The sequence below is a fragment of the Centroberyx gerrardi genome, chromosome 1 (assembly GCF_048128805.1).
Source record: "Centroberyx gerrardi isolate f3 chromosome 1, fCenGer3.hap1.cur.20231027, whole genome shotgun sequence".
Classification (NCBI taxonomy): domain Eukaryota; kingdom Metazoa; phylum Chordata; class Actinopteri; order Beryciformes; family Berycidae; genus Centroberyx; species Centroberyx gerrardi.
Genome location: NC_135997.1, coordinates 30,956,481 through 30,974,550, shown reverse-complemented (window position 1 = coordinate 30,974,550; position 18,070 = coordinate 30,956,481). Strand labels below are relative to the sequence as shown.

The 18,070-nt window shown below is 41.4% G+C and overlaps 1 protein-coding gene across 3 annotated transcripts in view; it reads right to left on the bottom strand.

Moving 5' to 3' along the window:
* arnt2 (aryl-hydrocarbon receptor nuclear translocator 2) overlaps positions 1–18,070 on the bottom strand; it is a 60,273-nt gene that overhangs the window by 25,949 nt on the left and 16,254 nt on the right. For all 3 annotated transcript variants that reach the window (XM_071920841.2, XM_071920843.2, XM_078282578.1), the window contains 4 exons: positions 9,952–10,054; positions 4,879–4,944; positions 4,431–4,516; positions 1,791–1,867 (listed from right to left, as the gene is read on the bottom strand). In XM_071920841.2, coding sequence (XP_071776942.1) covers positions 1,791–1,867; positions 4,431–4,516; positions 4,879–4,944; positions 9,952–10,054 — 332 coding nt within the window. The remainder of the gene's footprint in view (positions 1–1,790; positions 1,868–4,430; positions 4,517–4,878; positions 4,945–9,951; positions 10,055–18,070) is intronic.

Genomic DNA, 18,070 nt, shown 5'->3' with positions numbered 1-18,070 from the left:
AGGGAAGGCAGAGGCATATTAAAGAACAGCAAATTAAATGAGGAGTGATAGATGGATGAGAGAGGCAAAATGGAGAGAAATAGGTGATGAGACAGGCGTATACCACATGAAGACGGAATATTTTATCTCTTATCTGAGACAAAGGAGGCCACAGAGGCACCATGTCACTGCAATTCATTTGCATTGTTTTGCATCTCGAGTCTGAACGCCGACAGTGTAAAATCTTGGAGGAATTGTGACCACATACCACGCAGCAAGAAGGGTCTGATCAACAACAGCTTCTAATGCAAGACATTCCTCCTTGAGCATATACAAAACAGATGTATGCAAAAATAGACACTAACAAGTTTGAATTTGTTGTTAAAATCAACAAACAGACTAATCCATGTCCAAGTCCACAAGTGCTGTTTTCCACAGCCTTGTAGAGCCTGCTTTGCCTCTAGCAAGCACAGACCAAATGACACTTAGACAAACATTAGTCACTGCTAAATTATTAGTACACATGAAATCTGAATGATTTGCTTAGTTGCACTTCTAATACATCTTTCCAAAAGCTGTTTTGCGTGTAAATTAAAAGTAGCGCAACAGAGGGCTTACAGCTGATGCTGTAAGTTGTAAAGGAGTCTCAGTGGATTGTGGCAGGTAGTAAGATGGAGAACAAAACAACATGTATGATTAATTAATATTTACATTTATGTGGTATGGCTCAGCTTGTGGTAACATTTACCCATAAAAAGGGGAAAACAAAGAATCAAACGAGAAGGAAAACAGCTGTTATGGAGGCAATTGTGGTAATGTTTCCAAAGCCAAGCTGGGCTTCAAATACCATTGTATGGCAGTAATTAGTGTTAGACGGATAAATTGGTTTGCCGATGCTGGTCTTTTGTTAAAAATAAGATATTGGCCAGTCAGTCTTGTCTGACCTCTGATATGATGGATATGATGCAGTTTGTTTGATTACAATTTATTAGAGGATTGATCAATACTACACTGGTTGTCTTTGGGACAACCATAACCTGAACTGCTTCCAATGCAACATTTTGACATTTTGATTCCACACATTATTATTATTATTAGTTGTAATATCCTGGATTTCAATGGAGAGTTTCAGCGTCCCATAGTCTAAATGCTGTTTCGGAGGCTTTTCCACACTGACAAAAACAATTTTGGGGGAAACACTGAACAGTTGGCATGAATAAAAAAAAATTAAGATTCAGTGTGGGCCTTCAAAATCCCATATCGGTCAAACCCTCGTGCTAATGCAGTTATTGTTGCAGCCCTAGTTCCAACTGCCTGTTTGCTCCTGCATGGCGCTGAGTGGCGACGACATTGTCAGCGTCTCCACCTCAGCCTCGATAAAAGCCAGCCAATATGCCTGTGAGGACAGGTTGTAGATGGGAGTTAGATTACTAAGCAGTAACACTCAGAGTGGCCTAACACCGTCTGGGCAGACATATAAGGTGTAGGTTTAGACGAGGGCCAGGGGAGGTCAGGTTAGACTAGTGATATGAGGAGCGAGGAGCATGGCAATGAGATGGGAGGAGATATGGGGAAGAGATGAGGGAAGGCATGTTCCCTCCGTCTGCTCCACTGCATTGATCCTATAATCCTGAACGAACCATCTTCCCTGCTCATCTCAGGTCAAGCAGACACACACACACACTCAGAGGCACACACACAGAGTTGTGTTTTTCTCATTTCTTGAGGGGCATCAAGGTGGTTCAATTGATTTTGCCACCTTTTATAGCACTGGGACAGGAGTGTGACAACACACACACACACACACACACCTGCAGTCTTCCGATGGCCACTAGGCAGTATTTGCCGGTCTGACCTGCCTCTGTGTCTTCTTCTGGTATAGTCATACCTGAGGGAAAGAGAGGGAGGGAGGAAAGGAGGAGGAGAGAGAAAGAGAGAGAGGGTGAGAATACAAGGTGATGGAGAAACAAAGAGGGAGATGAGTACAGTGCAATACAAGACATCACATTTCCCATAAAGTGTAAACACTTATTTCTCCATTTGCTACTTGAACTTTGCGGTGTTGAAAGGTAATCTACTGCCTGACACAGCCACTACTCTTCTAAAATGATGTATGAGTCATGTTTTTCCCATCAAGCCTCCACGCTGCAAGATAAATTTCAAGCACACTGCCAATCCCCCCTCTCACACAATTCACTCAAAACAAATATTCAAATACCGCTCTTCTGTCCAATAAATTAATCCAGGGAGGGAGGACAGAGGAAGGTACAGAGAGACAGAGAGATGAATCAATTCCATTTTGATAGCACTTCTCCAATAATAATTCTTCCACTGTTTGCTCTGCAGCCCTTGCAAAAGCAAACACACAGTATCTCAATAACTCTTGGTCACAGTGGGAATGTCATAATCCATTGCCAGCTATCCTGTCACTGCCTGAGACAGCTCTCTTTTTCATCTCAAAGTACATTTTTATTAAGGATTGGTGTGACATTTCATATTCAAGTAATAAAGCTGGGCGGTGGGAGAGACTGCTGATAGGATCTGCTGGCCCTGCCTTGGGTACAGAGATCTGTATGGGTGTCTTAATCACTGTCCAGTTCTGTCCTGTCTCCTGTTATTTTTCCATGACAGTTGGATATAAATATGTATACAAATTGGATATCAGCCAATAGTATCGTCCACTGCCAATATGCTGGACATGATGTAGTTGATTACATACTTATTATAGATTTGATCAATACTACACTGGTTGTCTATGGAAAGCCCTTAACCTGAACTGATTCTAAAGAGACATTTTGATCAGATTCCACAAGCACGTATGAATATGTTTTATTAGTAGTAGTATTAGTATTAGTAGTATCTTGGGTTTCAGCTTAGAGTTTAGTATTCCAGGATGGCGTAAATGCTTTTTCAGAGACAAAGAAGGCATAAAATCCTATGTTCCAATCCAGTGATATAGGCATTGGCCTTCAAAAACCCAGTCTAACCCTAGTCTGGCAAGTGATACTAGTGATATGAGGCAAAATCCACAGCCCATCCAAAGGCCACAGGGGTATTGATAGCATATAATCACAACAAGATCTGAATGGTGAACAGCATGACCTGCAGTGATTACAGACCCAATTAAAGGGAGGGTGGCATTTCATTGTGCTGAATTTTCTTACTAATTAGCATCTCTTCTTTTCCTCCCCCTAATGATGCTCCTTGCTAGATGCTGAGGCGCTTTATCATAATGGCAATAGGGACCAGATGAGCTGTGCTCCACATGAAAATAAGATGAAACCCAATTCTCATTCGTGGCTACATTCCTCTCTTTTAACACCAATTCAGTGACCAGATGGTCAGAGGAGCGGCTGCATGGGTGTACAGTATGCAACGTATCTGTGTTTTGAACTTGTGTGTGTGTGTTATAGTTATCCATCTGCCTTTTATGAGTGTGTGTCCGCCTCGTCTTATGACCATTCGCCAGCCGCATTCTGTCCAGAACATTCCAAAGGAGTATTTTTAGGCTCAGGAAGTGAAGCATGTGTCAATGATTTTGACACACATATGGTGTGTGTGTCTGTTTGTGTTATACCTGGAAATGTTCCAGTGTGACCTCAAAGCACTATGACTGGATTTAATTCTGTGATGCTTGATGTTGTTCAATTCCATCGCCCCAATTCACCGCATCACCCAACTAGACACCTGGTTTGAAACTGATGAATTCCACACCAAGGGGGGTGCATACCGATCCCTGTAAACACTGTGTGTGTGTGTGTGTGTGTGTGCGTGCCGAAGTCAGAGAGTGCATCTGAGGCCTTGTCTGCTCTCTGAACTGGTGTGCCCCAGGTCTGCTGTGAACTAGGTTTAGACCGATATATGAGGCTGATATTGTCCTTTTATTTAAGATCAGATTTCAACCAGTCAGTGTCGTCCACCACTGATATGATCAATATGATGCAGCTTGACTGATTCCATAAATGTCTAGTCTTGTTTATTTATATAGCTTAACCTGAATTGATCAGATTCCACACAAGTATGTATTAATTATTCTGTACTTCTGTCCTTTCATTGAATTCAGTCGAATTCAATGAAATTAAATATCAGCTAAAAATATTGGCCTACAAAACCTTTTATCATTCAAACCGTAGGAACAGATTCACTCTGATTCTCAGAGGCCTAGAATAGGAACGTTGGCTGAAGCACCTCAGAGATAAATATTGGACCGTCTGAGCAAGAAGCCTTTCACTGGGCTGATCTGAGACGTGGATGGGACACCAGACCCACGCAGCCCGTCCTATAGCTGTGATCAAAGCCTGGTCCTGATCCAGAACCTTCTAGGGACCACAGCTGCTTTAGGTTAGACTAGGCTACGCTCAGTTAGGATATGGCCTTGTGCGGGGCGGGGGGGTTAGAGGCAAGACCATAGTTGTGAGTTTAGGACCTGTGTGTGTGTTTTGAGTATTTACCTGCAGGGGGCCAGGCTTTGATGTAGCCGGTGCAGTGCACCACAGAGTACTGAGCCTCTCCTTCCTTTGAGGGTCCAAGGCCATTCCTGTCAATGAAACACAGAAACACACACACACACACACATCATCAGTTTGGTGCCGAGACACAGCTGTGGAAGCCACTGGGATGTCAACAATCTTTTTTCCCCACAAAGAAACACAACAGCCATATTTCAACTGACTTGTTTTCAGAGAAGACACACAGGACGATGGGGTGTTACTGCTTAAGATTGAGGGATGCTGGAGAGGGGAAAGGCAGAGGAACGGAGGGGAAAATGTCATGAATAGGAAGACCGAGGGACAGATAGAGAGAGGAGAGAAGGAAGGAGAGACAGAGGGAGATGATGGAGCAGGAACAAATGATAATGGAAGACAAACAGGTTTAAAGAAGAAGTTTCTGTAGCTTCACCTGTATCTCTTCCTCATGTTGGACAGACGGTTTAGGGAGATGTGATCCAGAGGAGCACTGCCGCACCTGGACACACACAGACACACACACACACACACAAAGAAGACAGCATCCATTATTAATCCAGAATTATCCAGTTTTACTTTTTTTTTTTTGTCAAATTATGTTTTTAAGGTGATACACAGTAGGTAGCATTTATAGATGCGAAGCAACTCATGGACAAAGAAAGAAAGAAAGAAAGAAACTCAGACAGACAACACACTGAACCAGGAACAGTGAACCATTCACTGGCCTCCTCTCTGCAATACTGTTGAACTGTGTAGGCTGCTTCACATCTACACAGTGTCCTTGTTAAACTTCAATCCAGAATTGATGTTAAGCTTGTGCCAGTGTTTCTCAAAATTAAGAACACTTTTTCATTGAACCCTGTTGCTTCCTGTCACAAAAAGAATGTTTCTTCTTCAAAGGTTTGCTCTTTGGCTTTCCTGAAGAGGATAAGCCTGGAAGTGACTTTTCCATCAGCCTTTCAGTTCTTCCAACATGCCATTGTTAACTCTTTAGCTCAGACTGCGCTGGAAGAAAAGCACCCTCTTCCTGCTTTGTGCTATAAAGCAAGGTCCCTTTGTGCTGTAGAGCAATCCAGCAGATTTCCCACCAAATCCGACAATCCAACAATGTATATAGAGGCCGGCAGCGGCTGCCAATGTTCTTGGCGATGCTCTCGTTTGTTTACAGTAATTATGCTAATGTCTCAAAATGAAAGTGGTAATGCTTCATTGATTTTAAAATGCTACACATAGCACCTTTATTGGTCCTTTACTTCATGGGCTAGTTTCAAGATCCTACAAATAAGGAAACCCATTTAAACCCCATTATAAAGCGTTAAAAAAATAGGGTATGAATGAGAAAACAAGACAGCTTTTTTTCATTTCTTGAAAAGATGACTTATGAGACTCAAGGCTTTTATCCAACAGAAGTGAAATGTCATTTAAGATCACAACCCATAGACATGGTAAATGTACAACTGCTGTCTAACAGTGATGCTGTGTTGGGAGTTGTGCTGGCCTGGCATTTGCCATCACACTGTTTGGAGTAGTGTTTGGCTGGGTTACCATGAGCTGTAGAGATGCATTTCCTCAACTCTGAGTGATCAATCTGAAAAATGTGGCCTGATTACAGGTCCTCCCTGCTAAATGAAACCCAAGTCAAATAGGTTACAGATTGGAGTTTGTTCACTGGAGGCAATGATCAACAGAATACAGTTGGTGTTTTTCCATGGAAAGCCCCGTCTTGTGGTGCAATGGACAGACGTTGAGCATTACATAAGAGGGCTTGGAGCTAATAATGGCTTCCCTGAAATGTTGTTGGACTGCAGATCATGCTGTGCTCTCCTCAACCATGTTTATGTATGTGTCACAGCGCTGGTTGTGTTTCACTGCTTGCTAGCAGTCTCTTTTAGACAGTCCCACCAGCATGCTGTTTTAATTTTACAGAGAGCCGCAAATAGAAAAAGAACACAAGAACATACCGGTCCTACAAATTCCTAAGAGCATAACACACTCTGGTTATCCTGCAACTAGTGGGCCTGTGTGTGAGGGATCCAGACAAAACAAGCCCCAAACAGCCCCTGATGATGCTTACACAGCATTAAGAATGCCAGAGTGTCTCTGGAAAAAACTGGGAAATGCATGTTATTTTGTTAAGCTAAACACAAGCTCTTCCGACCGTTCAAAACAGTCTCACTATCAAAGCGGTTTCTATGTAGTTTTGTGGCCAATGAGGGATGTAGGGCAGATGTAACATCCTGAAACATAAGAAAGACAAAGACAACAAAGATAACAAAGATCAAGTCTAATTTTGCAAGAGACAGGGTTTGCAAGGGTCATGGGCCAAGGAGTGGATATGGAGTGATGCGCAGGGGGCCGAACTCCCACAGACGGCAACAATTATCCTAACATAAATGGCAGGCATGAGGCATACCAACTATAATTATCTATGAAGTATGGAAACATCAGTCATTCAACCAATAAACGCTGGAGAGCAGAAATATTCAAGTCATCACGTCAGGGTGAAAAAGCATATGGCTTCAAATTCATGTGGTGTGAAATAGGTTATGGGTGCACGAACATCTCAATTTGAAAAGCAGGTATGAGTCATATACTGCATTATTGCCTGGTGGTATTAGGGTGTCTGGTGTGTGCACGTTGTCACGGCTGTCTAGGCTCAAAGCTAGTGTTCCAGAAGAGGGATTCTGCTGTGATGCAGGTTTGCACACAAGACTGATGCTAGTACACCATGTTGACAAAATACATCAGGTTCCCTTAAAGCTGTAACTAGACAAAATCGTTATAATACAGCCATCTTATCAGCCTAAATCACACAGCTGGGCTGCAACAGAGAAGTGCATCCAATCTCCCCAAATTGAGACGCCACAGATTTGCCCTATTTGCCAAAATTAAATTCTGGTGCCAGTATGGACATTGGCGGCAAATCTTCTCCACACAGAAAGCGATAAATCAAAACTCAAAAAGTATCTCCTAAACAGCAGTGAGTGAGCGCTCTGTCCAAAGAAAGCTGGACTCACTAACAATGGCTGAACCTCTTCACCACCTCCACCTCCATCAGGCACTCAGAAGAAGACATTTAGTTTACTGGCGTCCAAAAATTCAAATAGTTACCTCTCAGTGCCAGTTTGCGCTGCCAACGTGTGAAGTTACCCAATACAGCTTTAATATCGTGTGCAACTTTAAAGTAACACTTTTTTTTATTTTTTGTCATAGATTATATCATCCTTTCACACACCTGCATCATTGCCTTTACTTTGGCAGTTTGCTTACAAGCATCAGTCTGTTTCTGTTTTAGAGGGGAAGGAGGGAAGAAGTACTGGAGTTTCTGGTGACTTGTGTTTCCACTATAAGTCGGAAAACAGGCTTCAGTGACTGTACAGATAGCAAGCTCACAGCATAAAATTGAGGAGACTGACTTCATGGGGTTAGCTGCTTCAGTGTTACAGAGAGCGAACTCAGGTATATCTAGCTTTCTACCTCTGTAAAATATACTCTGCACTGAGTCAACAGACACCACTTACTGCTGGGTGTAGGCTTTCATTTTTGGAGACATGTCATGATTCCCTTACAACCTAGCTAATTAGCAGGGCTCTGCAAATGAACAGTATTTACACTCAAGTCAAGTGTTGTTTCTGCTCTGGCATTTATTTAATGCCGCCTTCAAGTGCTGTCAGAAATATTATAATTACGAGCTGAGTTGCACATGAATGACTCAACAAAGTGGCAAATACGACTGGGAAAGTTAGGATGTTTTATACCTGAATTGCTGAGATGTTTAGAACACAGAGGGACTGGAAGCTATGTCAACAACTGATGGTAAAAGTGATGTATTTTATCATAATGTGGTATTGTTGGGCATTCTATGTGCATAATTAGTATTATTGGATTCTGGTTTCTATTTTTACTGTGTTTAACATTTCCATTGTCAGTTCTTTTTGTCTTTAATTAATTAATGGAAACATCAATTCCATGACTGATACACATGTTCACCTCTTCATTCTGCCACTGCACCATAAAGTAGAGCTGAGGTGCTTGAATAATTAATTAAAACAGCAGCCTACAAATAAATTACTTTTATTTCACGGGCCATTTTGTTCTTACTTCCAACCCAGAGCACTTGAATATGCATTAAGTCATAACTTTGACTTGCAAACTCTAGCAGCTAACAAGAAGCACTTGAATGCAGCACAAGGGCATCTGCCACTTTTCTTAAAGCTGCAGTATGAGATTTTCCGACCACTAGAGGGCGACAGAAACCGCAACACATTTGTAAATAAAGCACAGCAAAGCTGCTGGACTATGGAGGCCCCAAAGGAGAACCCTAGCTGACTAGTGCATAAAGGCTAATAGCTAAGCTAAACGTAGTTTCAGGATTGGTTATAAGGTCTGATATCATTTATTGCAGGTTTAACTCCACTTTCATGTCAGTGGATATTCAGTTAATGTGACTAAGGACCACTTGCAAAATTTTCAGGCTCTACTTAAAAGACTGGAGACTATGTTAGGTTACTGTATCGATTTCACACAGACAAATGATGAGCACACAGACAAACAAACACACAAACACAAACACGCACAGCTCAACTCTCAAGTCACCTGTGGCGCGCGTTTTATTTTATCAGTTGCAACCACTAACATTGAAGCTCTGCCCTACAGTAAGTAGGGAAGTACGTGGAAAGCATAGTGGGAGTCTCATACTGGTTGTAAGGAGTCTTTCACAAACATCATGGCCAACCCTGCTCTTAGCGTCTTTTTTACCTGCCCTACAATCTCCCAAGTAAATTGCTCTTCTGTCCTGCCTCTCAATCTTCCATCTATTTTCAACTTCACGACAGTGATATCTTACACTGCGCTTGATTTTGCTGCACCAGCCTGAAAATTATGATTAATGGTGGAATAATAACCTAAAGATTGCAATCAATCACATATGAAACACTATTCTAGGAGCATCTGTGTGTGGTTAATTAGAGAGACAGCTCAGCAAGACACTTGAATGCACTCTGCAGGCAGGAGCTGATAAACAACAGTGTAAACAGCATCAGAAACAAAACTGCCATTTATGCCTTTGTAAATCTTCAATGGTTGACACTTTATGGAGGTGGCTGTCTCATTACATAAACCCCTACTGTTTACCATTTCAGCTAGTTTGCATGTTTGCACTTCAGAATCAAGTTGGACTTACAAGTGTCTTTATTTTATGTTTATTTTTCCAGCTGCTAAGGAAGGCTGGATCAGCTTCTACTCACATGCATCGCCAGGAATAGCAAAGGTGACCTCATATCAGTGATTCAGTACATTTTTAGCCAAGTCTAAATTTAACTTCCTCAATTATTATTTGCGTGTATTTGAACAGCATCATTGTCACACTGCTAAATAGATAATGCTGTTGAAAAATTATGTTTCTGGAGAGTGTATTAATGGTGTCTGCAAGTTCCATCAAGTAAAATTTAAGACTTTTTAAGACATTTTTAATGGCAGAAATATCAGACCACACAAAAAAACACACCTCATGCGGCAGATGAAGGAGCGTCGGGAGCCCATGCACATCCTCATGGAGGACTGCTGTCCCTCCTTCTTCACTGTTCCTGTCTTCAGGTCCAGGATTCGCCCTGTTAACACACAAGCAACAACTCAAATTAAAGCACTGCATCAGAAATGGACACACAACAACAAACAAATAGACCCGACAGAGCAAGTGCTTCACCATCCACCAAATGTCAACAAATAGCCTGTTATTTCTTAGGGCCCTATTTTTATTACGAGCCATTCAGGGAGAACAAATGGCCGTAAATGTGTTAAATGGGCTGAGGAGGAAGAGAGAGTCTCAAGCAGAAACACTAATTCAATTGAACCTAAACAATTAGATTTTTTTTTTCCCTCCGGACACTTAATCAGGATCAAGGGAATTAAATGATGAGGAAAGTGCTCTCCGGCCCGGCAGGAGAGAAAACAGAAGCCGTGGTTTCGCAGCTTTGGTTTTGTCCTGTTTTGCTGGTTTGCCGGTTTTGCTGACTGCTAGTGTATGTCTGTTTTTTTAAGGCCGGTGCTGACATTTTCGGATTGAAGCTGCTGATAGCTGATATTTGATGATTCTAATATCTTTAAATGTGACCCCCGAAACAAATTTAAAAAAAAATACAAGGATTCAGTGTGGGCACTTCACTAAACATCAATGAAGGCATCAGTCAATACCACTATTTGATTTAATTTGATTGAGTGCATTTATCATTCTCAATAAAAAATAAACCTGGTTTTTACATGGTGGAAAATATGGAGACCTATAATAACTGCATTTAAGATATTTAAATACTTTATAGATAACTTATTTTGAGACTTCAATCAAAATGTCACACAAGTCAAGAACGAAGAGAAAGAAGTGTAGGGTTGATCAATTCTACAATAAATATGTAATCAATCAAACTGCATCATATCCATCATATCAGAGGTGGACAACACTGACTGGCTGATATACAATTTATAATAAAAGGCCAATATTGGCCCCATATATCGGTCTAAGCCTAACACCCTATCGCCGTTAGCATGATCTAAGCGCTCAGTCATTTCCACAAACAAATTATGGTCATTGCTGTCCAGACGGGACGAAAAGAAAAGAGAGGAATTCCTGTGAAGGCCCGAGGAGACAGCTGATCGCTGTAGCTGCCAAGGAAAAGAAAAGTTCAATACAACGGAGCCTCCTGGGAGCTGGAGAACACTGCTCTGGCCCACATTTGAGACAGACACAACGCGATAGGCCTCGACAAGACCAAAGGGATGAAATGTAGACCTATGCGCACATATACACACACATGCAGGCACACAAAACCTCAGACCACACTGGCAGTCAAAAGGCATTTCAGACAGATGTAGTAACGTGCGTGAACTCCCTCAGTGAGAGCAGTCTGGTCATCTAACTTTATCCTGGCTGGCTGGAGGATAAAGCTGAGCAGTTCTGGCAGTTAGTTTTCATATTTTGGATCCTTAAAAAAGTTCAGAAAACCATGAAGTAAATGGGAAGGCTGTACATACACTACCAGTCAAAAGTTTGGACACACGTGTGTCCGAACTTTTGACTGATAGTGTACCTTAATGTGGACAACTGAATTAGCAAGCGATGGTCAACTGCATCTCCGCATCAACCTCTAAATCTGTAAGTTGAAGACACATCTTTATCCATTTATCTGCTGTATTATTTAATATTTTCAGTTACAAAATAGCTTCCCATCGTGTGCAACCACCCCATATTTTCAATTCATATTTTCAGTTACTGTAATTAGATTTTTTTTTTTATTCTTATCTATATCCTATTCTCTGCTGCTGTGATTTCCTCATCTAATCTAAAGCCCAATTCTGACCTTTATTCATCTAAATCAGGGCTTCTCAAACATTAACCCTACACCCCCCCCCACCCCCCCCCACCCCACACACACACACACACACACACACACACACACACCCTCAAAAGCCCCTGTCTCTATGATAGTATGTACTCAACTAAAATTTGATGAGAAGTCTAAAAAAAAATTGTTGGTCAAAAAAAAAGTTGGCCAAGTGGTTTGTTTTAGTATTTCCTGGTAGAATGTTGAATTAGGGGTAATATTAAGCTTGCGTGAGAGCTGCAGAGCGGAGGAGAATGGGAAGGTGAGACTTCATAGCTTTACTTCATCACTACAACCTGGACAATTAGTCTCCATTATCATTAGAACAGAGCTGACGCATTCCAGATGGGAAAGGAATTCTCAGCATCTTGCAAATATAAAGGTGACTGGAGCTTTACACACACATACACACACACACTCACGCGACAGTGATGTGTACTTTGAAGCAGATGCATAGAGGAGGGATGATGACCGTGGACTAGAGGTATGTATGATAAACACAAAACAGACCAAGTTACATCACCGTCAATTTGCCCAAAGAGCACAGAACACATACACACACACACACACACACACAGGCATGCACAATCACTGTCACACATACTCTCACACACAGTCACACATACAGCCACTGCCTGCGAAACCCAAGCAAACCAGGTCCTTTGTGACTGTCCAAGTTTAGAATGTCATGTTCCAGTCGACAAAGACGTCAGGTTTGGATTGCCTTCTAAGACATCAGATTACATATGCGTGCGTGTACACACACACACACACACACACACACACACACACACACACAGGGTTCAGGTTGCAGTGACTGAACTGATGAAGGTTGTTTATCATGGAATGAATCAGATGTTCCCGGTCTCTGAGGATGGCTGTTGAACTAGCATGGTGTTGTAAAATCTGGATCAGAGGACCTTTTGTCCCAAAAATAAGGTGTATGTTTACACAAGTGTCTAACAACAGTGAGTGTGTGCAAGTGCTCAAGTGATGAGTGTGTGTGAGTGTGTGTGTGTGTGATTTTCCATTCTCTATAGCGCTGAATTAACCTTTGCACTATTTCCATCTGTAAATATAAAGGGTTGTTAGCTAGGAGGCAACCAGAATGTACACTACTGCTGTTAGGAGGAGGAAGGGTTAGCCTATATCACCCAAACTACGGAGGCGGTCAGAGATGCTTTGGCCTCATTAATAACAAAGTGTAAATGTAATGTGTCTCAAATTCACATGTAGCAACTACGTAAATGGAAAGAAAATTCAGCACATGATCCAACAAGGAAGCAAATGCAAACCAAGCAGATGTCAGGCAGCTTAGAAAGTGATATACTTGTCAAAAATGGATTGTCAGAATTCTGGTGGATGAGGAACAAGCAAGACGAGGTGTTTACTGTCAATTGTAAAAGCTGCTTTTTGGCAAGAGAAAGAGAAATTTAATCGCACTGTGTATACCAGAGATGCATTTTAATGTTGGGTAAATCTAATCCAGTTAAATTATATGTAGACACAATCCGGATGCAAGAAGCATGTTAATGCAGGTGGAAATAGGGCCCAGGTAACACTATAGCATAGGAATTCAAATAGCATAGGAATTCAACTGTGGCGGTTGAAATTTGATTTTCCACCTACAGATCTGCAATGAACCAGTTTTTTTTTTTTTGTACTTTTTGCTCTGAACAAATGCAGCAGTCATGTGTTAATGCAAATATCAAAACAACATTAACATGTCATGCATAGTGTTTACCTAACAGCTCGTACATTTCAGCATCTTCTGCTTTCAGCTAACACTGACAATAAGAGTTTGCCTCAACCTGTTCTGAAAGAATATTAATGCAAACAACAAAGAATACCAGAAAAATCAGACATTTTTCATCTGATATGGAGATGACTGCAGGCAGGACCTTACTGTGTCAAATCTTTTTGAGTAAACTATCCCAACTAAAATACATCCATGTGAACCCGAGTTATTAGGGGAAATCACAGTACTTGTAACCATGTAAATGCTTTAATGGAACAATCACCTTAATCTGATGATTCACAAGAACCGGAGTACCCTGTGTGTGTGTGTGTGTGTGTGTGTGTGTGTGTGTGTAAATTTCTCTTTCTCCCAGGGACGAGCTCTGCAGGTCCAGTGTACTCTGGCACCAAATTACTTGGGAAACACCACAGGGTGGAGGAAGACAAACATTAATAACACCGATATTACACTTCCATCCAGCAAAGGCCTGCGCAGTTTGTGAATGCGTCCACATAACACACAGCGAGTTGGCTAGCGCAGCTCCATGTCAGTGTTCTCCAAAACAACTTAAGTGAATTGGGATTGGTTCTTTAGATTGTCAAAAAGGGCAAATGACCAGAAAATGACTCCAAACAGCTTGTGCAGCATAATCCAAGTGTTCTGAAGCCAAACGGTTGCACTGTGAGTCCACAAGGCCGCCATTTAAACCAGCATTTAGCACAAGTCTTCACTAAAACTGTTGTTTTCAAAGCATTGACACTTGCATGCACCCACACGTCATGTTTTAGCATCGAGCAGAGCAACACTTTCCCATTTCGGGAAAGTGTTGGGTCCCTCTGTACAGAGATCTGTACAGAGATCACACAAACAGAAAGATCTCTGTGACTTATAACATAACGTGTGGGTGTGCGGAAGCATGAACGCTTTTGAAAACAACCACTTTAGTGAAGGCTTATCAGTCTTTTGGACTCACAGTGCAATCGTTTGGCTTCAGAACACTTGGAATATGCTGTACGAGCTGTTTGGAGCATTTTTATGATGAGGATTTTTTTTACCCTTTTAGGAACTCTAAAAAACCAATTCCTGCATGTCATGAGGTATGTAAATTAGGACAAAATTTGCATTTCATTTCTGGGTGAACAACTGACTTCTAATCTGTTGCCATGTCAGAGAGATACAAAGAAAACCAGAGAACATGAGAGAGAAGCTGAAGAGTAAGCCAGACATAGATGAGGATATGAGTACAGCTTTGGATAAACAGACTATTCAGCAATGGTGCAGCAGGACTGGAGCCGTTTTGCTGCGTTTGGAGTTTCAGCTACACATGAAAATTTGTCCCCTGCTGTCGTCTCACAATAACCAGACACAAGCCTGAGCCAGGAGCCAAAATATCACTCCATCTCACCAACGCCATCCATTCATCCTTCCATTCATTCCTCCCTGTCTACACACTGCTATCCATCTGTTCATCCCTTTGCAGTAACAAAATATGGATCTCTTTCCATCTGTTCATCTACCCGCATATTTCCTGATTCTTCCATGTCTTTCTGATGCAGGAGGAAAAAAACTGGAGAGATGAGATGGCTCGGTTATGGTTGCACCTCGCTCCTTTCCAGGTCATCCATCTTTCCCTGCATCCTAGGCCTGAGACAAAGGGAGAGTCCACTACCATGGTGTGTTATTCAGAGAGTATTCTTCATTACCTGCAGCCTTGAACCAACAACTCTTCATCCATTATGGATTCTATTACTCAGCCATTCTTTAACCTGCTCGTATCACAGCTCATTAGGAACATAACAACAGGTGACTGACAGGTTCATTCTACTGGTAAGGAATAGGGTTAGACCAATATATTATTTTGCCAATATATCGGGCCAAGATTTAGGGGTGGCAGTCTGTAAAACTTGCTTTGAAACCTTCCTAATCTTGCCTTAAGGAGCTGCTAACCCACCTAAAAGAATGTCATTAGTCTGGCTTTCAATGGAGAGTTTTAGTGTCCCATGATGGTCTAAATGCTGTTTCAGAGGCTTTTCTACCCTGCCGAGAACAAAGTTCTGGCTGCAGCAGGGTGAATGGAATTTCTATTGGAATTTTTGGCATGACAATGGTAAAATTCAAAGATGTTGAATATTGGCACGAAACATTGGCTATCGCCAGCTTCAATCAAAAAGATTGGTATTGGTCTCATGCTTCAAAAACCCCTTATCAGTCAAATACTAGTAAGTAATGTGGCACTTCATGAGATCTCATCAAAAGGCGAGATCCCTATTATAAAACGATGGTACACGTTGAGGATAGCCCCTCAGAAGTAGGTTAAAACAGTAAATTCCTTCCAAGAGTCCAGACTAAACTTGAAATTTTTAGTGGCACAATCACATAATTCAGTTGAAATTTTAGTGGCACAATCACATAATTCAGTTGAAATTCTAGTGGCACAATCACATAATTCAGTGGTGCACTGACACCAAACCTATGTCAGCATAAATGTACAACAAATTCACATTTTTTCACTTCAACTGCGTTTACGATTATCCTAATTGTTTTGGTAATGAAATACAAAGACGTACATGCACTGAAGTAGATACTTTCTTTTATACTTTCATTATGTTTCTTTTCTTTAAATATGAATGAAGTGCTTTTAGAATGATAAACTGTACAAAGTGGCAAGGTCTAGAACAGAAAAGCAATCAGACCCCTTATCGCAAAGAACTAAGCCAAATTCTATCTCCTTCCTCTTCCTTTAGTTTGTAGCCCCTCATCACCTGCGCCTGGCTCCCCCTCCCCCTCTGACCTCTCTTCAGTGACATCACTGTTTTACAGCAGAGGTGACATGGGGTCAGGGGCATTTCACTTCTTGAAAAAAATCATCTGTCTATGATTCAGTTTTGTTTCTCACAACATGTGTGATGATTGTAACTGCATTACCTTTTTTCTGTTTTGGTGATTGGCCTTTCTGTTTAGCAAAACCCTCAAATTTATTGCACATGCTGGCCACTCTTGAATAGTTTTATTTTTTCCCCAAAAAGATATTAATGTGTATTAATTACACCCTGCACTCAATGTCAGTGATGTAGATCTATAGTATCCAACAGTGGTGTAGATCTATACTATATACAGTGTACTTAGTGTGTCCAAAAAAAATATTCCATTAACTATATTAGTATTAAAAATGAGTATCTATCAATCTCATTAGCAATCTTAACCCTTACTTCGTCAATTATTATAAACATTCAGTGAGGCTAAACCATGCAAGGAAATCACAACTCAGCAGAGACATGATTTCAATATATTTTGTATCACCCTCTGTTTGTTTCCATCTCACCGTTTTTTATTCATTTTGACGACGCCAAGCTCTTGAAATGCATGCGACATGACGTAATCACTTTTTGATCTGTGGTGGCAGCATTTTAATGGATACAGTTCGGAGATTTGAAGCCTTCATTTACATATTAGGAGATGAGCAGGTGAATCGTGCGCAGTATTGACAAGTGAGAAGAACTCCTCTATAATCGTTCTGCACTCTACTTTAAGTGAGTGTAGATACGTCCGTTTTTCCATAATGCGTACAGCGGCGAGTGTGTGCTTCTCCAGATAGAAAACAGGCACTCTGTACGGACCCTCAGGCTAACACACTTGCGCCACTAGAGTTCTTCTTGTGCACACACAGGGATTATTGTCAGTGTGAGATGTTGTGGAATTACAGGGTCAAGGAAGGCAATATAAACAACAATTAAAAATGATAAAAAAATTGCGACGTATCATTTTTTTTTACTCGCAGTCTAAATGCAGCAATTTGGGAAAGGAAGGTGAAGGAAGAAAAAGGGAGGGGATGTGTTGGACTTGAGGTATGGAGGCTGGGGGGGAATCTGTCAGTATCTGTTTGGTAATGTGATTTGTTCCGGTAAGGATGATGAGAAGAGATGGGAACATCCCTCTGAGTCAGAGTAAAGCAATGTGAGTTTTCATGGCTGTTGGATGAACGAGTCAGCCTTCGCTGCCTTCTTCAATTACACACCATATCAACAGGTGGAGGAAGAAGTGGGGGTTGCAGCAGGTAGCCATAACCTGTAGCAGTGGCGGTGTGGGGAGACATCAGGGATGGATCTAAAAGTATTCACAATTAAGTATTTAGAAAAGCAGCATTTCTGAACATTGGCCATAAACTTGCTGTAAATTATAATTATACTTTTCTGTGGCAGTGTTATTGCAGTAGCAGCCCTCATTACAGAGTTAAAGATGACCAACAGAGTTTTTGGCCACTATTGGCACTAGTGAGCAAAGTAGGTCCCCATACAACAACAAAAACACTTATTATGTGGTTTTCCAGCACATGCACGAGAACTTACGAGCCCGCCACGAGCACAGAGGTTTGGAAGAGTAAAGAAACAAAAACCTGATCGTAATGAGAGGTAGAGAAAACTCAGGGATAAAAGGAGACATCCTATTAATACTGGAGAAGCTTTTGATCGGTGGAGAAAAGTGAAGTTAGAAAAATCATTTTGTACCGACGC